We start from the raw sequence: 25,433 nt of genomic DNA, 5'->3' as shown, positions 1-25,433 counted from the left end.
CACTGTGCACGTCGAAGCACTTGAGCTGGAAAGAACTATGGATTTTTATGGAGATTTTCACATGCATATACCGTCCACAGTTGCATGTCTATACCGGTGGCCTGAATAGTAGGACTTCCTCCATACCGTAAGGACCACTCAGTATTTCCAAAGCCCTGAAAACCTTGACAAGACCTACTTTATAAATGGGATATTTAAACAACTTTTCTACATTTTGGAGTCTTTTCTATTCAGAGGGCAGTAGTTCGCTCCTTGTATTGCTGTTGTTTTGTTATATAGAAAAGGAATCAGAGCTCAACCATTTATCCCAGATGAGGTCCAAAGTGGGCGGGTAAGGCGGGGGGTTCTGAATTATTTAATTATCATCATTTTTGTCCCTGTATCCCCATTAAATAATAATATTTCTCAAGAAAACAGGTCTTGTGTTTAGGTCAGAATTTCAGCCCTTTGAAAACTCTGTACCATGGTGTGCAAAGTATTCAGTACTCTCTGAGGTTGTTTGCATGAGTTTAGTTTTATCTTGTAATGTACAGTATAGTTCAACTATTTTTCAGTTTGTAAAACACGTCGTTGTGGCAGCCTGTGAAATTTCTATGAATTTATTCTACAATTTGTTTGTAGCAACTTTTGTCGCTTATGTTGAATAGTTAATAGCATTAGTGCATTACGGTTCTGTTATTTGAGAAGAAAACTTTAAATAAATCAAGCAACTGGTCATCAATTTCTCCTCTGTAATGATCTCTATTCATAAAATACAAGTTATAGAAACGCAGTAGTTTTCTGCTATCTACGAGGGGTGACTGAAAAGTTCTCGGCCTACCCATGATGCATTTATCGTAGCTGAATGTTACTTTAGATAATCATAATATATGCCTTTGCAAAGGCCCATACCAAATTTCATAGTACTATCTTTTTTAGTTTTTCAGATTTTGATGTTTGAAGTGAAGACGGTGAGCATTTTCTGAAAAATTGATAAAGTGAGCATTCGTGCGGTTATCCAATACCTCCTGTAAAAAGGCATGAGTGGACAGAACATTCACAAGGACATGATGGAAACATTGGGGGAGGATGTCCCATCGTATTCTACTGTGAAAAAGTGGGTGGCGGAATTCAAGAGGGGGAGCACCTCTGTCCAAGATGCACCTCGCAGTGGAAGGCCGGCAACGGCCTGTACTGAAGAAAACATCACAGCAATACAGGATCTTGTTATGGCAGAACGGCGAGTGATAGAACGTTACATCGCAGAGAAAGTGGGGATGTCCCAGGAACGCGTTGGACACATACTAACAGTTGTGCTGGACATGCACAAGGTCTCATGTCGATGGGTCCCAAAAATGTTGAGTGCTGAGAACAAACGTCAGAGGCACCTCTTGTCTGCAGCAAACTTGACCCTCCTTCAGGCTGATCCTGAGACATTTCTCCAACGTTTTGTAACCATGGACGAAGCATGGGTCCACCACTTTCAGCCAGAGTCCAAAGTGCAATCAAAACAGTGGAAACACCCCTCCCCCCCACCCCCAAAAAGCTCAAGTCAGTGAAATCAGCTGGCAAGGTGATGGTCTCTGTTTTTTGGGATGCGAGGTGTGTCATCCTGGCTGAGTATCTAAAAAAAGGTGAAACTGTGAACAGTGCGTATTATGCTGCTCAACTGAAGCGTTTGAGGGACGCCATCAAGGTGAAACGTCGTGGAATGTTGAAGAAGCGCGTCCTTTTCCACCAAGACAATGCATCCGCGCACACGCCCACCATTGCAATATCCGCCATCGAGTCCTGCGGCTTCGAACTGCTTCGACACCCTCCCTATTCGCCAAACTTGGCTCCCTCAGACTTTCATCTGTTCCCTAAACTCAAGCAACACCTCGATGGAATCAATTTTCCACCAGATGATGACGTCATGGCTGCGGTGGAGGACTTTTTTGCAGTGCAGGATGAAACGTTCTACAAGGAATGTATCATGGGCCCGCAGCACCGGTGGCAAAAGTGTGTGGCGCTGAAAGGGGACTATGTTGAAAAATAACCATGAACGATTGAGATCCTGGCAACCCTTCATGGGTAGGCCGAGAACTTTTCAGTCACCCCTCGTATGTTGAGAAATTGTATTACCAGCCACGAAAGCAATGTGGGTCTTTAGACGGGAATTCTTTCAATATTTGGATTCATATGAGATGTGGCATGCCCCAAGAGCATCCATGAGATCATAAAGCGTAAATAGACCATAATACAATTTCTAAGATGTTTCTTTAAATTTTAATGCATATTTTGATCTTTATGGTGCATATGAATCCGCCCCACCACATACCACTTATAGCACACAAGTATGAGTGAAGCTTCCGGTTCCGATGAAGTTTCAGTCTCCTTTCTCGAAGAGTTGCGTCGGAGTAAAACTCAATTATAATATTGGACCTATTATGTTTGCTAAATATACTAAACAGCAAGAATAATATTTAGTAGAGAATAGGATTTAATATCCAGTAGTGTTGAGTATATAGTGTATTCGTCCTCAGCCTTCTAGGATAAAAAAGAATATTCACAGCATCCTGAACTCACGGAGGTTGTCAATAATGTTTTGAACAATTCATTTCAAATTTGGAAAATATTCCCTTAAATTACGTATGTTCCTCACACACATACACAAAAAGTTCTGGGTTGAAACTCATGATCAGTGTTTTCATTTTCACACATTCTTGACAACACAATGAGTTCTGAAATATTTTGTATCTATGATATTTTACGTGGGGGGAAAACCTCTCTTTCACTTAACACCCGCAATTGTTTTGGGGGCGGTTGCCCCCCCCCCTGCACCCTCGAAGTTACGCCTATGTTTGCAATAACTAAGTACCTTTCGTGCCTCCTCTTGTTGGTTCATGGTCTAAAGAAATATGTAGTATTGTTTGGTTTGGTTCGCTTATCTGCCACTTTAGGCTAAATTGATGAAGGGGCACTCACAAAGATCACAAATTCCCAGGCCGGAACGAACCCGGGACTCTTGACGTCGAGTGCACTCCGCATCACATGGTATACACGAAGAATCTAATATATTCATTCGAATACGGTAACTCCCCGTAAAATTGTTGTGTAAGTAAACATGAATGGAGTTTTCGAAATATCCATAAATGAATAAGTTTTGCAGGAATGTATTCTTTATAAATGTTTAAATAGTTCAGGTGTGTTAACTGTAGAAATAAAATACAAGGAAGTAACATACAGGAAAATGTTTAACATTGTTTGTTTCAATTACGAACAAGGTTAAACACGCTGGATTTTCTTTGCTAAATTTAATTACCTACGAATATATTAAGAAAAAATGTAAGTATTTCCGAAGTTCTTTGTAGTACATTGCATGGTAAACCTTAATATAATGCATGATTAACTGTGCCAATTGGAGTATAAGTCAATTTTACCATCGTTTACTTATTAATAATGAGACAATTTACCTTACCAATGCAATTTAAATTCAAGTCGGTTCTAGCGTTAAAGCATAAATCGTTTTATATTATCGTAGCACGTGGAGCGAGATATTAATGTAGAAGGAAGAAAAAATATTCACAAAACGTATCAGATGTATTCTAAAATATTGGTTTGATCATTGTCATAAAACTAGGAATACCAATATAGTTAATGCTTTTTCTACATGTATTTGGCTGCTAGTATAAAGTTCCTCAGAAGGTTATCGGTTACTTTCCCGGAAGTTTCATTCTGTTCGTATCTTCATTTAAACATCCTCATCGTGTCTGAGTTAGTTCCAGTTTTTCTGATTATCTTTAGATGTTTAACATATTTTATGTTTAAATTTTTGTTCGTGCAAGGTATGTAATAAAGAACGTGATTGAATTCCAACAGAAAAGTCAAGTTTGAAACAGCAGATTAAGCTATTACATTGTGGAAATAAACTACAAACCAATCGAAAAATAATATTTATTTCGTGTAATGACAAATACACTTGACACAAGCAAACACGCAACGCTTCGATATTCTAAACTATGAAAGCTCAGAATCTTGGATTACATCTTAAACACTCATAAGTATTATACTTATACTTTTATAGCTTAACAAGCTAGCAGTTAAGACACATATTAAGATTTATGTTTTATTGGTCTCATTCACAACTGAGGAAACAACAAAAATTATCGGCATAAATATTGCTTGAAGTTCTGCAATATCATTTTTTAGACTCAGCAATTAAGTAACAATTGCCAAATTGTTCAAAGACAATCATTGGTTAAAAAAGGTAATTCAAGGAAGGGGTTCCTTTCTACTTGAATAGACTAGTAATTGTATTTCAGGAAGACGTCAACAATGCGTTATAAACTAAACTTGAAAGAGTTTTCCAAATATGTGTCATGGAACAGATATAATAAACGCCAATCATATTACAAAATGGCTGTCTCACACCATCCAGGAAGTTATGGTAAGTTGAAATATATTTTGGGCTAGATGTAATGGAAGCGTTAGGAGTAAAGAGTCAATTTCATTGTGCTTAGCATACGGAATTTGAGCAAAAGAGAATAAAGTCAGTGAACGAGGGAGGTGCAGGGTGCAGAATTTTTAAGTAAGCAAAAAAGTGTTCAAAATATATTTTACGGCAGTAGCAATCTGATTTAAAAAAGATAAGAGAAGCAAAAGAGCTAACTGTAGAATTCAGAACAGTGTCAATTATAGGCGAAAATAAAGTGCATCATTTTGAATTAATATTAGGAAGGAAAGTAATGAAAAATAATTACAAACTCTAAACTAAGTGTAATAGAATGACAAGAATTATAGGTAGTTAAAAATAGCACTTGTTTTATTACAAATGGGATTTTTAACATCAAATGTATCTTGCTTTGTATCTTTCAACATTTGTTAGAAAATAACAATTTTGTCATCCATTGTTAACATATAATGACGAAACCAGAAGAAGACAAGGTAATAAGTACTTCAGATTAAGAGACCTAAAAATTAATAATCATATACAAAATCGAAATTGAAAGCTTCAAGTAATGGCCGAATATATTATGTAGCAACACATGTTGCAATAATAATACGAATGCTCTCTGAACTAACACAGCACGAAAAGAAGACAACACTATCGTTCACTCGTGGAGACACTGAGGAAGAAACATATTGCTCGAGGCGTTTCTATACACTACACTAGTTTCCGCAGCTTTCACGACCATGATGTAAGAAAAAAAAATCGTAACAAAAAAAGACAAATGAGAAAGGGCACCGAGCAGGAACATAACGTCTTTACCACAAGGCAAGAAAAATTAACCCTGTCAAGCAGGAAGTTACGTAATAGTTTTTATTGCTGATATTGTGCTGCCGGCTGGGCCGCGTAAGCGATAGGCTGCCCGCCCGCCAAGAAATGGCCGGCGGGGATCTTCCTGACCGCCGCCACCCGCACGGGTTGGGCCAGCTTCGTCGCCTTGGCCACCGGAACGCCCGCCTGGTTGGCCAAGAGAGCGGGCGAGGCGTAGCGGATGCCCGCCGGCTGCTGGGCTTGACCCGGACCTGCCTTCAGGTAGTACTGGGGCTGCTGCTTCAGAGGCTGCGTCAAGATGGGCTGCGGGATCTTCACCACGATGTCCGTCGGTTCGCGAACCACCTCCGCCTTGAACCCTCCGACCGGGTCGGCGGTGTAGGTCACCGTCCTGATGTAGCCGTCGGAGTCCACGACGCTGTAGCTGCCGGTGATGGTGTCGCCGTCCCTCTCCTCTTTTCTGTTCTGGTAGTTGGTGAATTCGTCGTCCTTCACGTCGAAGGCGAATTGATAAGATGGATTTGGCTGAAATAGAAATAAAGACACTTGACGTGAGCATCCTTGCCACAGATCTTTTCCACAAATAGCTTATTCCTTCAAACACGCACATAAAACTACGGAGAATTTTCAGCGAAAAATGCAGGCTCGACAATGACTCGAACCCGGGTATCTAGCATTCCGTGCCATCGGGTTCGAGTCCTGGTCGAGCTTGCATTTTTAGCTGACAGTTCTGTGTGTGCCTAATTTACTGACACATATAAAAACACATGAGAGGTAACAAGACAAGATAGGTTTTATCCGTTGCCAAGTATTGCTAACTCACATCCACAGTGTAGTGCTCTTTTAAAATGCGAAAAATAAACGAAATTTTATAATACTTGCCCATCCCCTTTTTACGACCGCTTCCTTAGAACATCCTTCACATACCCCTCCTTTAAATATTCCCAAAATTATGTAATTGTAAACAGAGAAAGATGTAAATTTGGTAACAGAAAGGCCGTTGTTGCTTCATTTTATTTCAATTGATCTCTTTACCATCTCTTTTTTAAAATACAAACTATATCCGTCACATTAAATATTTTTTATAATATTCAAAATATAATTAATCCAGTTTTTTCTTAATATTGCAAATCGTTCGTACAGAATTGCGTGCCAAACATCAGGCAGTAATGAACTTCTCACTCATTAAAAGTAACAAAAACATTAGATAATTAGCCTACTTCTATGTGGGTGTATAGGGTGGTATGGGGTGAGTTTTTCTATCACATAAATATATTTTTAGGTTAAAGTGATAATAAGAATGAACTGTTTCTGGCGTTGGTTAAACTGTGAGCTATATATTCGTGAGTCGGTACACGAGAGTGCTTCCCTTGTAATAAAGGGGTCCCGAGTTCGATATTCGCTGGAGACACCTGCCACAGTGGCTTCGATCTCACTTTACACTGCAGATCCAGTCTCGACTACTCTGTCAGTGCATAAAGTGGACTTAAAATAATATATTTTTAAAAAAATTAATGCCATCTAGCAAAATGGATCTCAATGACTTAAAGATCGCTGGAAATTAAAACATTATACTCTGAATCCAATATTGCAGGTTTAACACGTTTTCTGCCACGTCGGTTATAATGACCAAAACTGGCGCACACAAATTACACCATGTTATCGATATGACCGAAACCTGTGGCTTGAGTTTGTTTTTCCTAGCGCGTCGTGGGTCACGAGTTTAAAGGCCAAATCACACGGAACCGGATATCCAGTTAGTTAGCGCTGAACTGACTACCTGCTCGGATGTGATGGCTGCCTGACTGGCTGCTTGACTGGTTTGAAGGAATAGGACATGTTCTAATTGCTACTGGCTTTCCTCGACTGGATTCTGTGAAACAGCAAATCAGAGCAAAGTTTGAGCATGTGAAGATAATCTGTGAGTTTGCAAAGGAGAGTTTCTTTTGCCTGCGATTTCAGTTGGCTGTTCTTGTTAGTTTCTCGATAAAAAAGAAGTAAAGAGATAACGTGCAGTGCATTCGTGTTCAGTTAATTAATATTTAGGTATTTATGCAAAACAATGAGATGTGTACGTGACAAATATGATTAGCCGAAAATTAAAATCCTTATTATTACAAGTGTATTGAATGTTTGACTTTCTTTATGTGAATGACTTATGCGAATCTCATGTATGAATACGCATACCCGAGTTCATCAAAAAGCTTGATCGGTACGCACTGATTACCATATTTTCTTCGAGCCAATTTCTAGTCCATACTACTCTTTTTTAATTTTTAATAAAAGCACAAACAGTAATTCTCCTACAACATTCTTATAAATTGCTCGTCCATCTTTACAGATTGTCTGCTCTGCGCAATGTCTTATGGGAACAAAAGTCTATCGCCAAGTACGGTAACAAGTATCGTGTGAGGCGAAAACTAGCAAATGGGTAGCCAGTCTAGCGCCAACTAAGGCATTTCTACTGGAAATCCAGTTCTGTGTGATTCAGGTTTTACAATGATGTTCTATTTTTTACAGGAAAGAAAGTAGACAAAAATATTTTGGCTGTTCTATTTTTTACAGGATAAAAAGCGAAATTTGTGAATTTGCGAAATAATGTCCAAACACCACTTTGACACAGGAGGAAGGAAAACTGAAACCACCCTGGCAGGGACGTGTATAGAAAAAAATAAGGTTCAATGTAAATTTTCTCGGTAAATTTCTCGTATCGGACAAACGGATTTCTTCAAATTTACAGGAGAAATTACTTACCGAATGCAGTTTCTTTAGACTTGTGGAAGCTCGGGGAAGTGTTTTCTCGCATCGTTCATTGAATTTTGCCGGTAAATCATCTATTTTTCGATATAAATGTGTGACCGATGCACGAAAGCTCTTGCATCCATTTACTTCCAGGTGGATGTAGCCTGTGTCCGATGACGTAATCCCGGTCAGTGTTTCCAAACACGTGTTTTTGTAACTGAAGAAGGTACGTTTCCGCAAATGGTTTGTGGGGCTATGTGTCAATGGTTCATGGGGCTATGTGTCAATGGTTCGTGGGGCTATGCGTCAATGGTTCGTGGGGCTATGCGAGAATGGTGTGTGGGGCTATGCATATTTATTTCGAAACAAATTTTTCACTATTGTAACCTATAGTGACCCTACCTAACCTAACCTTACCGGAAATGGTTCGTGGGGCTATGTATGAATGGTTCGTGGTGCTATGCGTCAATGGTTTGTGGGGCTACGTAGGTATTTTTGGGTGCAGTGGGATGGAAACACTGCATGCCGAGTACGGTAGTGAAACTGTGACCGCCATTTTGCGTGTTACCGAAGGCAAAAAGAAACGAAGAAAACTTACTCGATATGTCGCAAATAGAGCTTATTTCCGTGAAATAAGTGAAATGCCACTTTCAGCAATGTTTCTCAATGCAGAATACGTAAGTACGAATATTCAAATTAAATGAACTAGCAAATTTCAGCCGTTTGTCCGATACGAGAAATTTACCATTTTCTCATCACTGGCCTGAGAGGAGAGATTCCATTCGGACTATTGTCAACAGTGATCCGTTTCTTTACTCAATGTATTGTTGTAAATGGCTGCTAAGTCACAACGCACAGATGCTTGTCGTCTTGTCGGCTGTTGAATGAAAATCTAAAAGTCAATACGCATTATGCCAGACTCTGTGAACCAAACGTGACTTCGGGCCCCACGAGAGCATTCCCCGTTGTCCAAAGTTACGTAACAGTCTCGCTCCAGAGCTTGTCACAGCAAGTGCATGTGCTAAGAAGGACACGTAACAATCGAAGAGCGATTTTTTCCCCTCGGAAGAGAACCGGTGCACCGACCTTCCTCCACTTTCTCCGTCATTTCACCATAGCGCTGCTCGCGCCACCTACTTTCACTCGTCGCCGCTCTTATGTTCCAGCGACCGCGCCCTCCGCGTCTTCCGTGTTGCCAACGAGAATGGAAGGAGCCTACGCTCGCGTTGCGCAAGGCTCCAGGACCGTCGCTGAAATAGCTTTCGCTGATCCTCGATGTCTGCAATTACGGTTTCCAGTAGGTACTGTAATTCACTAGGTTAAGTAACAGTTCGAGAGGAATTGAACTAGCGCAATGCTCGTAATTTATGTATATAGTTGGTACGTAAAGATTTCCTAGTGGCATGTAATCATACGACTCTGGTTGTTAGACGGTCGCAGTAGATTCCTCGTTAGTAAATTATATAAAGAATGCATCTAAAAAATCCCGAGTCAGTTCTTCATTCAGGATTACATTGAGAGTACAAAATACTATTTTGTGGTAAAGATAAATACGTATATAATTCAAAACCCATTAAAAATTCCTGTAATTTTGGAGGGAGCTAAATTATGAGCCTGTAGGAAACGTTGGCAAAATATTTAGGTGCAAATGAATTTGCTACCGCCCCACATAACCAATACCCTATACACTAGGGCTGAGCCGATACCGATGGATCGGTGTCAGCCGATACCAAGGGTATCGGTAAGTATCGGTTGGAATTCATCTACCTATACCAGCCGATACTTTTCCGACATACTGGTCCTTCACGGGGTCCGCAGACGTGCCACGTGACACTTTCGTGGAGTCTAAATATCCTGGAAATTATGCAAAATTTAAACTTTCTTTTTATTTTGCACCAATTACGGACAGAAAGTTATATTTTGTGATTACATAATGTCTATTTTCATATTCTGACGAAATTCTTGAATATTCTAAAAAAAAAAAAATGGTAAATAGATTATTGCAATTTTCAAGCATCTGTATCGGTAGGAATCGGTAAGAGTATCGGTATCGCTTCAAAGTGGTATCGGCTCTGCTTTACTATACACATATATAGGCTATACAGCGTGGTGGCAAATTCGTCTGTACGTATGTATATAGGTATATATTAGGGCTGAGTCGATGCTGATGTTGATGCATCGGTATCGGAAAGTATCGGTTGGAAATTATTTACCGATACCGGACGATACTTTTCGGCATTCTAGTCTTTCGCGGGGTCCGGAAAAATGCCGCGTGACACTTTCGCAGTCTCGTTAAGGTGGAAATTATGCAAAATTCTAAGTTTATTTTTATTTTGCACAAATTTGGTGTTAACATAACATAATTTAATATTGATGCATATAATTAGAGTGGAATACTTAAACACTAATATTAATCAATATTTTGAACAACTTTTAATTATTAAAATTTTCAAGCATCGGGAACGGTATATATGGGATCTGTGAGAGTATCGGCATCGGTATCTGTTCAAAGTAGTATCGGCTCAGCCCTAATATAGATATGTACACACACACACACATACATACAAATACATACATACATATATATATATATATATACACACACACACACACACACACACACACACACACACACACACACACACACATATATATATATATATATATATATATATATATATATATATATATGATTTATTTAATTTATTTTACTTCGCCTTTTGTGCCTCTTAGCTAATTTGCGAAGATAGGGATGAGTGATGAAATACATAAATATATGCATTGTGTGTGTGATCTAGGCTATAACAAGCCAGAATCCAGGGGTAAGTCGACCTCCGTGGCGGAGTGGTTAGCACAGCCTGCTAAACGAAAGGTGTTCCGGGTTTGAATCCCGGGTAAGACATGGATATTTCTGTTTGTCCAAATGAGAAAAACAAAAAAACTGAGAAATGTAAAAGTTGAGAAAGAAGTGAAAACGCGGGGATACTACCGCTTAAGGGTATTCCTTTTTAACGAAAAATAGTGGTAACGTCGTCATATTGTAATCAAGAGTTCCCGCCCTCGATACAACAATCAATACAACTTTTTTTAAGAAAGTAGCCACGGACCCGGGATCCTCTTTAAACTGTGGGTCCAGTCTCTGTTAGCCTTTTTAAGCATAAAGTGGACTTAAAACAAAAAATCGTAATAGGTGATTGGCGGCAATTCAGTAACATACTTTATACATTGATGCTTCACGTTGGCATCTGCAGTATAAGAAGAAAAGATTGGCTACCGGTGGCACGTCACTACAAGTGTGGACAAAGTTTGCACAACTTTTTCCTCGTCTGTGGAAAGTCCCAACACCTAGTGCGCCCATATGCTCTTAACGTATCAGGAAGGAAAGGGGGGGGGGAGAAGATAGGTGGGATTGATTGCAGCTGTTAAAAAAAGAGGGCGATAAAAACTCTCTCCGAGAAAATCAGAGAAAGTTGAAAAACGTGGAACTGGATCGTTTTCTGGCCATGAACCTTTCCAATGCAGGTTAGTAACCTACAAATCTCTCACGGCGCCCAGTCACTTTTACTACAGACAAGGTCAACTTTTTGCCCGCATGGAATCTACTTTTTAAAGGTCCATACAAAGTTCTGCGCCACAAGAAAGAATTGCCTTTCGGTTCACTCTCTTTCGAGGTAAGCGCAATAGTACAGACTGGGCCTTGTAGCCAGATTATAAAAGGACTACAAAAAACTACCTTCAACGTGACATTGAAATAGAGGTTTTATGCACATTTTCACATAGCGAAGTGGTTATGTCGGCTTGCTACGACGCCAGGGGACCCGGGTTCGAATCTTGACCTGGGCATGGGTGTTTTATGTGAGTGTCCCTTCATCAATTTCATTGGACAATAACTCATTATCACCTTCGCGATTAGGCAGAAAAGCTAAGTAAAATAAACCGAATCAACCATTCTCACCCACTGCGATCCATGAATGCCTGGATATGCAACCAAACATCGAATTTGTGTTGGTGCTACGTTGATTCTCAAAGAGAGAGAGACATTTATTTGGTGCGAAATTATTCCAATTGGATTTTTTTTCAACCACTCACAATATTGATGTTAAATGAAGAATATCATCTAGGCATTCATGAATTCAGATGTGAGAAAATCTCAGCACATAACAAAGGAAAAATGTAGCATTTCAAGCTAATGTGAAATTCACATTAATGAAACACTGATATGGAAAAAATCTAAGCTACAAGAAACGCTTGAGAAACGAAGGAAAAATTACATGCATTAAGACATCACAGAACGAAAGTCATGCAAGAAGATTTCTATGCAAAATAGGTGTAAGTTATTTTTAAACTATGTTTGTAATTATGCAATCAGCGTCAATTGTCGTTCTTAATTGTAAGAGTCGAGACTGACAGAGGCCGACTTCAAGGTGGTATTTTAGGGTGCGAAGGTGTTAATAGTTTCAAGTAGCTTGTAACACTTCCTACTGACAGCAACTAGCTCCATGTCGGCAAAGTTGAAAAAGTTAGTTTCAAAGAAACGTACTGCGCTATCGCTACCTTACGGCTCACTTTACTTCTACTACGATACTTTGGAAATACGTGTTTCATTTTTGTCATACAATAAATGCATTTAAGTGGTTACAATAGTGTCATATCTGTTGCCTGTAGTGCATATTTTACATTGCACGAGTTAAAACTAGTAGAGGTTCGATGGTCCTGCCTCCCCTGGTTAACCAATCAAGCCAACCAGGAGGAGTGAATTTTGTATTAACATACACTTTAGGTAAATAATAAGTAGTACGAACAGATCCTCGCCCGACACACACGCGAAATTCCTACTTAGGAATATGGTCGAACAAAATATCCGCACATATGACGAAGTAAAGGTAAAAGATAAAGGTAAAGTGCTCCCCTGTGCTTAGCACCACGCCATGAAGGGTAACGCCCCACACTTTCTTGATCCGGTCGTGAAGTATGAGACATATGACGAAGCAGACATAATTATTGCAGGTGTTTACGTCAATTTTATTTTGTAATATGTCATTGAATAGAAATGTCAGATTATCGTTTAAAACTACAATTTGAATCTGTCGAAACAAATTGAAAGAAAGGTTTTAAAGTTCTTAAGAGCTGGAGATACCTAATATCAAATATTGAATAATTTAAACAGGATCCTTATGATATTAGTTCATAAAATTTCTATCAGTATCAGAAATTGTAAGCTATTCACTCTCATAGGCTAAGTGGAGCCCAATTTCTGAATCTATGCCATTCCTTACTGGAGAATTATATGTTACGAAAAGTCTTTCGATTATTGGAAGACAACAGAAGTACATTCATATATACCTACAGAAAGAAATATCCTCAAATTTGAAGATGAATTTCTCGCAATATGCTAGGTCTCTCTCTATTAACGTACAACGTTCACACGTAGCAGCCCTCAGGGGCGGATTAAAGGGCGGGCGCCTTCCCTGGGCACCGCTCCCGTGGGCGTCACTCTTGATTAGCACCAAAAGCTTATTTCTGATTACTTAAGCGTGGCTATTTGTTTGTTTGAGTTTGTTTGAAAGTCCACTTAATGCGCTGAAAGGCTAATCGGGACTGGAGCTACAGTTTAAAGTGGAATGTGAGCCACCATATACATCTATCGGGTGCGGGGCAACTTGTTTTAAAAAGAGCTGGATTTATTGTTGACATGAATTAATTTAAGTTACTGCTGCATAACATTAAGCATATTGCAAAATCATGAAGCAATTTAAGCTAAGATATTATTGTTATTTTGATATGATTATGTAGGTATTAAATAAACATTACAATAAACGTGTTCTTAAAAGTAACACTTTAAGTACTTTAAAAATAAGGCTTGTATTTATCGTCATTGAAACCGTAAATACAGGGTGCTTGGAAATTCCCCTTACAAACTCCTAGGGCTAGTAGAGGGGACTGAGTAGACAATATTTGGAATAGGAACGTACAGTTTGTCCGGAAACGTACAGTTTTCGTGCTACAACCATGACAATTAATGTTAATTTGTACTATATTAGAGCCTATTATCTTCTTTGGTGAGTTTCTATCATGGTTTATTAGACTCACTAAGCAGAAATACCTGATACACCAGGAACGGGAGAGTTATCTCCTCATAATATATTTTGTAATCATATCTCGATGTAAAAAGCAATTCTCTGCTTGAAGAAACTCTTACTCAGTTTTCGGTCACACCCAACGATCGCGGACGAAGCCATCTTTGCGAGCATGCTAATATTGCCCAACCTTCTATATTTCGCATCGCAGACGTCTGTGCTGGAGGTTGTGAAAATCGAGGAAAGCCAATAACCTCCGATGGATTTGCTTTCTTCCTCCCGGGAGTCCCATTCACTGGAAGACACGTTTATGATCGATTCGACAGAAACCCTACGTGACAAGAAAACGTCTCTAATTCCCTTCTATCGGATTGAACTTTCACCATCCAATTAGGCAACGGCCGCTCCGAGCGGGAAATAATCTCTTCTCTACGACCGTTCTTTCTGTGGTAGCCGTGAATGTAAAAGTAGTTTAAAGTATAGTTTTCCTCTTGTAATGTCATCTGCATAATATTGCTTCAGCTTCGTAAATACAGTCACCGGCAATAATAGTGTGACAACTAGATCCTGAAATACTCTATTATTCCCTGCAAGGAATGTGTGTGTGTTGTCTAACTCTACGGCGGTGACAGAACTTATAATTGACAATTTGCAACTAAAATTCACTCATCGCCGTAGAGTTATTATAGGCAACACACAAAACAACTTGCAGGGAATAATAGAGTATTTCAGGATCCCGTTTTTCTTGCCGGTGACTATACATTAAGATTGTATTATAATAGCCGAAGTACGACCCAAAGGCATCTGTCGATGGTATACTGGTAACGTCCTCGCCTTGTAATCAAGGGTTCCCGGGTTCGATACTCAGTGGAGGCACATTACACAGTTGTTCTGATCGCACTTTAAACTGTAAGCCCAGTCCAAATTAGCCTTTCTGTGCATAAAGTGGACAACAATTCAAATGCATACGCAAAGGCATCTACCATATTATGTTAGTACGAAATAAGTAAAAATGTTCTCGCTGCACAATTGCATAGAACGTGTAACTAGAGTGAAAGAATGAATGAAAATACACTCGCTCTAACGTTATGTTGTGATTCAACAGATCTGAAGTTGTATTCTCAAGAAAATGTTATCAATAATTTGTGTACGCAATGTAAACGTTTTATTTGGCTGGCCAAATATTCCAGCCCTTCTAGACAACCTTTTACGGTGACTTCCAGCTATTTATCTGGAATTCGTCGGCTTTTAATAGGGACTGTTATATACAGAGCGATCCATTTAAGTGTAGACCGCCGCGTCAGTGTTCGGGCTATCGGCAAACGAGGCGCTTCCGTACGTATGTCGGAACTGTAGGCTGTCCGTGATTCAAGCTCGCATGTTTTCGTAACTTGTTTAAAGAGTGGTTTATTTACGACATGGAACTTTTACACCCGAGTCTCTTGTTTCATATCGCCTTTGAACTTCACGTGTCGATTGAGTTAACATATATGAATCATAAATAAATGCACGCTGTGCAGTAGAAAACATTTCCTAAGCCTTAACACACTTTGCGGTTGAGTACACTAGAAACAACACAATACGTAACAAACACCCTATCACATCACAGTTGCCGGATTAATAACTAAACCACACAATACAAAACAAGGACCCTTGTAACTTCACAGTCTCGGGTCTACTTTCAGGACCTCGGTAAAAATCATTTCTAGCCACCTGGCAAGCTTACGTTAGTGGGTGTCTTAATAAAGATGTATCAGAAATGTGTCCGCATCGAAGGCGACTAGTTTCAACAGCATTTATAAATGTGGTAAATAAATCACTTTTTAAAATAATTATGGGAAATGTTGTGCCCTTGCTTCATCGACACTCTACGATGCCGACATACGGCCGAGAATGCATCACTTTCCGATAGCGCAAACACTAACGTGGCGGTCTACACTTCAATGCATCGCTCTGTAGAATAATCCATCTCAAGAAGTACATTGAGAAAGGGAAATTATCCAAAAGTGCTAACGCTACTAAAATAAAATATTTGTTGTACTCACCTCATAATCTTCAGGAAGTTGCTGCTGTCCGGGAGCGAGCAGTTTCCCCCCAGCCACCGGCCTCACCTTCTTCACAGCCAGGCCCTGGGCGAGCTGGCCCGCTTGGATGGCCCCTGCGACCCTCGCGCCTGGCTGGTAGGTCGCCAAGGCCTGAGGAGCTGCCGCCACCCGGAACTGTTGCGTGGGCAGCTGCTGCTGCTGGTACACGACGGGGCGCGCGAACCCCGCCGACTGGCTGGCGTACTGGATCGGCTGCTGGTACTGCGGCTGCTGGTACTGTGGCTGCTGCTCGTGTTGTTGCTGCTGGATGTACTGGATCTGCTGCGGATTTGGTCCTGGCGCGGCAACGCTCAGGGTTGCCAGGCATAAAATACACACTACCTAAAACGAGAAAATAAATTTTCTATAAGTTCTAAATTAAATTACTAAAAGATCTGTTGCTAGAATTTCTATTTTTCAGGAGCGAGAACTATATCAACGCACTACAAGACTCGGAGGATATTTACGTAGGAATCGTTGTCCAACCATCCAGTCCGTGTCAACACTATATTTGTGAGAACTTGGTGCGACTAAGTGAAGCCTACAAACCAGGGTTGTTAAAAGTGCAGGAATTTTAAATAAATTCAATTCCGGTCCAGGAGAGAAAATCAGCAAGCTTAAATGGGTTCTGGACCGTAAGGAACCTTTTTATCTGTAAAGTATTTCAATTCGGTCCAGGAACCTTCTTTCCGGATCAATTTAAATACAGTCCAGGAACCTTTTTTTACGAATCAGTTTAAATAGGGTCCAAGTAACGTATTAAAATGGAACAATACGCAACCTGGGCCAAATTTAAATTGTGCACGAAAATAGATTCCAGCCCTGTTGCTGAACCCAATAGAGCCAGCCCTTTGGAATTTATGGGTTCCTGGACGTTTTGCAACCCTTCTACAAAGACAAAACCTGAAGAATTGATTGATGTGCCTGTCACATTGTTTCGGAAACTATAGCAAATGTAGAGACAGAGCAAACCAAATGGCTGGTGTATAAATAAAATGTGTATTGATAGGTTTTTTCAAGTATTAAGTTATTGTAGTTGGAATTAATATCTTAAAATTATTTAGTTTACACACTCGATTGATGAAATAACAATATTGTACCCAAAAGAACCGTCCTGCACAGTGGCCGTTCAGTCTAAGCAGACAGGCTTTGGTTTCAGGCTACGGGTCGCGCGCAGGTCTCCTGGGGGGAGCGTAAGAACTTTTCTCCTGAGATTTCACCCTGTGTATGGGACCGGTGGCCATCCAGTATCGTCAGGAAATTGGGGAGCTACGAATGAGTAGCGTAACTCGGTCATGTAAACCCACAACAACGACTGGGAGTTCATCGTGCTGACCACACGTTAGATGATCGCCTACCTTTGCATGTGGGAGTGAGGTTTGCAGTCGGCAGGTAGGTTCTGGCCCTCGAGAGCTGTTGCGCGAAGGGTATTACTCAAAACAAGAGAATTTAAAAACATAAGTGAAATAAATTTTATTAATTATGTTTTTTCACAATTGTAATAGAAGAATAGACAAAATTATGCAAGTTTTTACGGGAGCAGATTCAAATGAAGCACATCCAGTATGCGATACAATCAGTAGCTGAGATAACAGAAAACAAATTCTCTTTCGTTATATTTGTTCTCTTTGATTCTACTTCCTTGACTTAGGAAATGGAACTGATACTAAAACAGATTATTATTTTTAAAAATGGTGGATGCTCGATTATGTCATTCCTCGACGAAGTATTATTTATTAATTCATTGACATTTAATACAGAGAATATTTTTCAGTGTCGTTAGTCCTCGACAGTGTACAGTTTCTTCATCAAAATGCCGAAAATGCATTTCCGATTTTTACCGCTTTCCTTTTGTGAAACTCCCTTGAACATACTGTTATACTCTGTCCCCCAACTATCTCTGGGGCAAGCGAACGAAAACAAGTCTCTGCGCAAGTAGTGACGCGAGACGGTTCCACCAATGAACACGTGAGAGAAACGGGATTGTGTGGAGGGGTGAAAGCGACTACGTTTACCAGCCTACGGTACTGCTTAGCTCTGCCCAGTGGATTCTCCCCTTCTCTGCTGCTATGCGCGTCCTTCCTCCAGAGATGACAGGTACAGGGTATGGTCTTTATGGTAACTTGTATATCACATTTTCACTAACAAATCATGTAATAACTGTTGTATTTAATAAGTCAGATAACTCTTATGGAAATGTTTACCAACGCAGGTAGGAACAACATATTCACTAATAATGATCGACAATATTAATACGTATAATGGCACTCGATGTTGCGACGTTTATTTTTTTATAAAACTTTTTTTTTTGGTTTAGTTCATTTGGTGTTGCACAAAAAATATAAATGTTATTAAGCATATTGGTTTGAGAAATTTTGTGCACTGGATCGTACTGTCTCCTCTTAGGCATCCTATAATTTTATCCTAGCGTCGCCACTGGTTAATGCCGTTTTCATTTAAATTAATAACCCTCACATTGAGAACAGAGTGAATGGACCTTGTGTTGTATAAGTACAATCTCCTTCTATTACCATTGCCTTCGGCTGAATCCAACTGGTAGATTGGGGACATCCGCAAAGCAATTACGAGAGTTATTAAGGATTTTTCTTTGCGTATTTCAGCATCGGTGTGGGCAGGGAAGAAGAGAAAGCGCGTTATGCAAAGGAGCAATCACATGGAACGTGAATTCCGTGTTCTCTGGGAACACCGTCAACTGGTCTGCCTGAGAAATCGAGGAAAATCTCTTCCACGCAACCACACGTGCAATCTTTTCCGCTAAATGGCAATGGCAGACGCAACATGTTACCGCCCACTGAACTACACGTGCTTGAACGAGTGTTTGCTTCTTTCTTATAACCATGCTTTTATTATTTCAATACTTTTAAAAAACATGTTAAGCAGTTAATTTTAGGAAATGGAGTATGTAAGTGCCCAAGCATTTGCCAGAAGAGTCTGAGTAAATAAAAACTTGGACCGTATACCTCAATGGACTACACCAGTACTTACAGTATTTAACAGACATCATGTTATAGTTCCTGGTGTCTGATATAAGATAGAAACTGATATTGATAAAGCTCTGAATCATATTAGGCATGAATTAGCGGTACAGTGCTTCGCTGTTTACTATTAACTTTAAAGTAATACGATCCCTTACATTAAAAGAGGATCATAAACTAAGAGTATTTGAAAATAAAATCCTTAGAAAAATATTTGGACCTAAAAGGGACAAAGAGACAGGTGAGTGGAGAAGGTTACATACTTTACAACTACATAATGTGTATTCATGTCCAGATATTATTAGAATAATTGAATCCAGAACACTTAGGTGGACAGGCCATGTGACACGAATGGGAGAGGAAAGAAGAGTTTACAGGATTCTGGTTGGAAAACCTGATGGTAAGAGACCTGTAGGAAGACCAAGACGAAGATGGAGGGATAACGTTGAGATAGACCTAAAGGAAATCGGTAGGGATGGAAAAGAGTATAAATAGATCTTGCTCAGGATGGGGACAGATGGAAGGCCTGTGTTGCTGCAGCCATGAACCTTCGGGTTTAAGAAGGCTAGATAGTTAGTTAGTACTGCGGTTAAGGAAACCATTAAAGCAACGAGTTGAAATCGTAGTAATCAGCTGAGAGGTATTTGAAAGATTTCCTGTTGATGAGGGTCTATTTTTTTTTATTTTCAGAATATACAGTATACCCCCAGAGTAAAATGTTAAAGAACACTCCTCTCCATAAATACTCTGGCTAATCTAGGGCATTATATGCCTCTCCCTAGCCCAATTATACTTCGAAAACATAAGAATGGGTATTAAAATACAGTGCTGACACCTTGAATAATAAGAGAGAGAGGGGGGAGAGAGAGAGGGAGAGAGAGAGAGAAGACACAAACTCCCTTTATCATTTGTAATATAAATTCCTGAACCGTAGAAAGTACACACGGGAAAGGTTACATTAAGCAAAGTGACTTATTATGAGCTATTAAACTCTAACTGTATGCTTTGGCATTAAAGGCATGCGAGTGAAAGCAAAATGATAGCCTTGTGCAAAGTACTGCAACAAGAGCAAGTCGTGCTGATCCCTACAAAGACGAACAATTATTTCCACGGGACAGTGATTCGAAAAACACATGAGATGCAGGGTCGGTGGAGGGGGGGGGGGGGCGAACCGTGCCACCGCCCAGAGCGGCAAATTTTGAAGAGACGAAAAAAATAAGCCTATTGAAAACTTGAAAGTTATAATATTATATATATATATAACTTGGAAGTTAATATATGCCAACCCACCGTTTTGGAGGAACATATCAGTAGTCTCACTTTAAAGCCACTGAGTGTCACAAATTGGAAAACAGATTCCACGTAATGTAATGAGCAAATGTATTCAAAACATTAATCTACGACGTGTTAGATGCTGTTCGATGATTTCTTGCAAGCATATCAGCGCTTTGAAGAAAGCAGCAGTGATGGAAAATTTCAAAGTTTCTTATACCCTGTACCAGCTAACTGTGGAGCAAGTCCGCGCATAGCGTCAGAGAAGCGAGGGAAATCTATTGGCCAGAGTGAAGCAGCAGATACTGATAGGAAGGCTGGTAACTGCAGTCGCTTTCCCCTACTCCACGCAATTCTGACTCTCTGACGTCTTCATTGGTGGAGCCGTCTCGCGCCACTACTTGCGCAGAGACTGGTTTTCGTTTGTCTGCTCCACAGTTAGCTGGGACAGAGTATAGACGGCACTTGGCAGCCTGAGGGCCTCCCTCCCTCCACTCGCGGAGGCGTCGGCGGCGACCCCTGAGTCCCGGTTAGATGTAGATGATCCAAAGATAGGAAACACTGTACGGGGCCGAAATCTAAATAAGAAGCAGTTTCCGTATGATGTAACTCCTGAAGATTGACAAAAACGGTACAAAGTTGATTTTTATTACCAGGTCCTAGACGATTATTTTAGCTCTAAGAGAAAGATTTGAGCAGCTTAAACATCATAGTGATTTTTTAAATTTCTTTGTGATATTAATAAGCATAAAGACATGCCATCTGATCTTTTGTCTGAAAAGTGTAGAAACCTTGCCGGAATGTTAACACATGAAGGCTACTGAATTAAAATATGACCTAAAAGTGTTTTCGGCTATAATAAAACAATTACACCAAAAGAGACCTTAAACTGATAAAGGGTAATGATATTGCGCCTAATGTGAGTGTTGAACTTCGAATTTATTAACTTTGACGGCAACCGTTTTTTTTTTTCAATTAAGGCTAATAAAAATACTATCTTCGGTCAATAACGTCTGAAACACGTTTGTTTCTATTTTATGCAGGATAGCATTATACGAAAAAGAATATTACATGCAAAGGTAAAGGTAAAGTTCCCTGTGCATGTAGAACCATGTCATGAAGTCACATTTAGGGCATGTGGGGGGTAGGGCCGCACACATTCTCGAGCTGATGCGATCAGCACAAATCTCCGGCCGCTTATACCTCCCAGGGTTGCTCACAGGTACCTATTAATTTGAGGCTGGGTGAACCCCAGAGCCGCTTTATGCGGGGACAACGCAGGAAAGAATTCAGACCTTAGATCACCCACGTGGGAGATCCGGGAATATTATATTTTAAAGATCCAATCATACAGTCCTACAATGGTAAACATATGAAGTCAAGTCTTCATTTCTTTCCTAATACTTGTTAATACATTTAAGATAGAGAGAGAGAGAGAAATTTCATAAAATATAATAATAATATAAAATTAGTGTCGCATTTTCTAAAGTTTAACTGTGGTCGAGCGAGATATCCAATGATATTGAAATAACGTAACCAGTCTAATTATTTATTTTATAGTTTGATGTTTTACTTAGAAATATATTGATTTTTCAATATCTCGTTGCTGCGTAATGACGGGGGGGGGGGGCGTTCGAAAGGGAGCGGCATCTTCCGCAACCGCCCAGGGCAGCAAAATGACTAGCGCCGGCCCTGATGATGTGACATGCAACACTTCTGATGCAATATGTAACATGTAGGCAACAACTTCATTGCAATTATTCAGGATCTCAATATCTCTTTTTTTTTCAAGTTAAAAATGCTAATAATGACAATAATGATAATAATAATGTTCCTGTACAAACATTACACTCTGAGTTATCTTAACCTCAATGTCAGATAGTTTGAAATGACATTTAACCGCTCTTGTCCGGGCATCAACCTGCCAAGTATCTAAATTGCAATCTGAAAATTTAAAATTGAATTTCGTCTTTAAAGCCAGCCCCGAAGTTAGGCAGAGGGCACAAGGGCTCAGCCCATGGCCCTATTGTCAATCTAGAAGTTCTGGTGAAGGCAAGAAGAGTCGTTCCTCGTACGAGCAGAACTGGACCGAAATATACAGAAATGCGAATTAGCTGTATATTTCATCCAAACACTACTCATGAACTACGTACTTTACTTTCAAAAATATTTTTTACAATGTCATAAAACACCACTGTATCCTCTCCAGCATTGACAATTGCGCAGGGCAGACCGCTCGAAACTTGTAAGAAGCTTGGAGAAAACCAAGCCCTCATTAACTAAACGGTAGAGGCTGACATTTTACATAGCTTAGTTATCGAGATTTTTCAGGGCTATGGCATTTGAAAACGTGACGTTTGGTCATATTTGCGTATCACGTTCGTTTGTCCGACGTTGTTACATCTCAGAAAACTTAACCGACATCAGTTTCTGCTAATCCCTACCAAGAAGACTATGCTTAGCATGAGGTAGTTCATTCAATGAAGAGTTCTTACTATTTTTCTTTTCTTAACAACTTCGGAAATTCTGAAATTCAATTTGCATAGAATAGGTATAGGTGGAGAGTGAAGGGTGTGATCCCGCATCAACAAAGAGTCGAATTATGAATGCTAGATTCAATTTCATGTCACGGTTCTAATAAAAAATTACTAATAGAACATGTAAATTATATGTGAATTGTCAAAGATTTGGTAGGCTGTAATTATATTTGAACTTTGGTGAGATAGAGATCAGTTATAAAATAACACTGAGTTGTGGTGTTCTATTATACTAAATATATATTATAAGACATTATTATATAGATCTCTGTGTCCAGTAATGCGTACTTGTACTCTACATACGCATTGCAAATTGCCCAATAGAGTTGAGAAATAAGAATTAACAAAGCATTCTCGGATGTTAAAAATCAGTGCAAACTGGATAAAATACAATTTTCTTCAAGCAAGAAGGGGTAGGATTATTCGGTTCAGGAAAACTCTGGAGGCATAAAAGATACCCTTGCCCGAAAAATCATTAAACCGCCATTGAATTCGTAAAGTAGAATCAGCTCCCATCCACAACACACACCCCCCACCCCCCCACCCCCCAAGGCTAATGGCGCGTCCCCCTAAATCATGTCATTTTCCACATAAAGTATTTAATTACGACAGCGTGTCTACTGTAAGTAACATTTTCTTAGCTTTATTGAACGCTATACTTGGTATGCCCCTCCAACCCATCCCACCCCAAGACCGTTGATGCATTCCCCATCAAAATCTTACATCATAATCTCCCAAAATTGTTTGCATGATTACGTAATAAACTGTCCATATTTTTGTAATTGTTCAAATTTTCGAAATAGCGGAAAGCTAACAAATTGATCGGTTACTTAAGTTACTCTCAAATGTCATAAATTAAATTATTTAAATGTGCATTTAAACAGTGTTTGTGAGTGGAGAATAAGATTTATAAAGCACACAATTTGAGTATTTAACACAAATTGTTAGACAACTTAAGATAGAAAATGCAACCTGTACAAACAAAATAACATCCTGCAGCCGTGTAACTGATTTAAATATTGTTTCACGATACATTGCATCACCCAGCTGGAAATTCCTAAACTCAGGCGAGAATATAATACGGTTCCTCCCCCTCTGCTTGGAGTAAATTTTAGTAATTCATTGCAATAATTACGTGAATTTTATCTTTAGTGCAGTAGTATTTTTCTTCATCTAATGGATTAAATATGGTGCACCTAAGGTGTAAACTTTTTTACATATATTTTAGAAAAATACATAAATGTTAAATTTTATATTATTTGACAGAAAAAATTCCCCTCGCCCAAATTTTCATGGCGCAGTCTGCACCATTTTCCCCCCTGTGGGCACCACTGATTTGTACACAGGAAGGCTAATCGGTACTGGGCTTACAGTTTGAAATGAGATGGGAACCTCTTGTACCTCCACCGGATATCGAACCCGGGACACCTTGATTACAAGGCGACTACATTACGTCTGAAGTATTGAAACAAGACACTTCTCTCTCTCAGCGAGAGAAACCAGGCACTGCCTTACCTTTAGAAACATGTTCCTCTCTTGAACCAACAGGAGCTCTTTCACTAAATGCACGGCGACCGGGGACGCCGCTCTGCCTTTATAGGTGCCGCAATAACATACGCGGAAGGGGAGGCAGGGAGAAAGGTGCTCGTTGCGAAGGAAAGAGTTAAGTTTGAGAGAGGCGTGGCTTGCTTATCCTTCGCCTCTCCTCAGCATTAACTTAAGTTGCATCTTGGAACAAAAGAAACTCGCGCCACGCATGACATACATCGGGAAACCGAAGCAGCGTTGCCAGGCGCGATGACATTTTTCGAATAAATCTCTCAGATTTTGTTCCGAATTCTTTACGTGTTTCTCTCTGATAACTCCTCTGTTTAAATCTGATAAATTCTGAAGAGCAATCAGGAAGCAAGAAGAGAACAATGGTGCTGATTTGCGAAATACGTTGCTTCTTATTATCCTGCATTATGTTAAGATTGAGTAAGTATCATCGTACCCGAACTAAACAGGGAGAAAATTCATGTGCTTTTTCTTCGCGTCAGTAATTGGCCTATGTTCTGCTTTCCACTTCTTCATCTTGGAATTTCTCCAGACATTTTTCTTTCTTTCTTTCTATTTTGGTTATTTTACTTCGCTTGTATGTTTCTTTGGTTAATCGCGACGATGATAATGAAAGATGAACACATAAAATGGTTGAGGGACAAACACAGTGACACATCCATGCCTTAAACAGGATTTGAGCGTGGGACGAAGGATATATATATACAAGGTGCGAAATCCGGAGAGGGGGGTTCCCCCACCAACAATCTTGGCCTCAATAATGCCCACCACCACACTTGGTTCGGACCCCTCCCGAAATACAGTTCTGCGTGGGAACTCGCTTTACGTAGGCGTTACGCTAACCACTCCGCCACGAAGGCCGCTTTCACGAAATTTATAACATACTTAGAGTATACGAAACTTAAATCATCCCAGCAAGTTTGGACAAC

General features: G+C 39.8%; 2 protein-coding genes across 2 annotated transcripts; one reads left to right on the top strand and one right to left on the bottom strand.

Annotated features, from left to right (window-relative positions):
- Nucleotides 1-1,019: 1,019 nt before the first annotated feature.
- Nucleotides 1,020-1,538, top strand: LOC146002308 (protein GVQW3-like). Its single transcript, XM_083140021.1, has one exon. It carries the CDS (start codon nucleotides 1,020-1,022, stop codon nucleotides 1,536-1,538), a length of 519 nt encoding a protein of 172 aa, XP_082996147.1.
- A 2,361-nt stretch (nucleotides 1,539-3,899) lies between these two features.
- On the bottom strand, nucleotides 3,900-24,565 carry LOC146002133 (uncharacterized). Its single transcript, XM_083139852.1, has 3 exons — nucleotides 24,463-24,565; nucleotides 16,104-16,484; nucleotides 3,900-5,764 (listed from the first exon to the last, which is right to left on the bottom strand). The coding sequence occupies exons 1-3, from the start codon at nucleotides 24,472-24,474 to the stop codon at nucleotides 5,282-5,284; spliced, it is 876 nt and encodes a 291-aa protein (XP_082995978.1). The 5' UTR covers nucleotides 24,475-24,565; the 3' UTR covers nucleotides 3,900-5,281.
- Between the last annotated feature and the right edge of the window lie 868 nt (nucleotides 24,566-25,433).

Source organism: Lepisma saccharinum, chromosome 18, assembly GCF_977018435.1.
Source record: "Lepisma saccharinum chromosome 18, izLepSacc3.1, whole genome shotgun sequence".
Classification (NCBI taxonomy): domain Eukaryota; kingdom Metazoa; phylum Arthropoda; class Insecta; order Zygentoma; family Lepismatidae; genus Lepisma; species Lepisma saccharinum.
The sequence above is the reverse complement of the archived record's forward strand: the minus strand, read 5'-3'. Positions and strand labels throughout refer to the sequence as shown.

What these genes read in the sequence shown, in the direction of transcription:
- LOC146002308 (XM_083140021.1), top strand. Translation starts at nt 1,020, where the DNA reads ATGAGTGGACAGAACATTCACAAGGACATGATGGAAACATTGGGGGAG.
- LOC146002133 (XM_083139852.1), bottom strand. An exon ending in AACTTCCTGAAGATTATGAG is followed by an intron (nt 5,765 to 16,103) that starts GTGAGTACAACA and finishes TTTCTATTTCAG; the next exon opens with CCAAATCCATCTTATCAATT.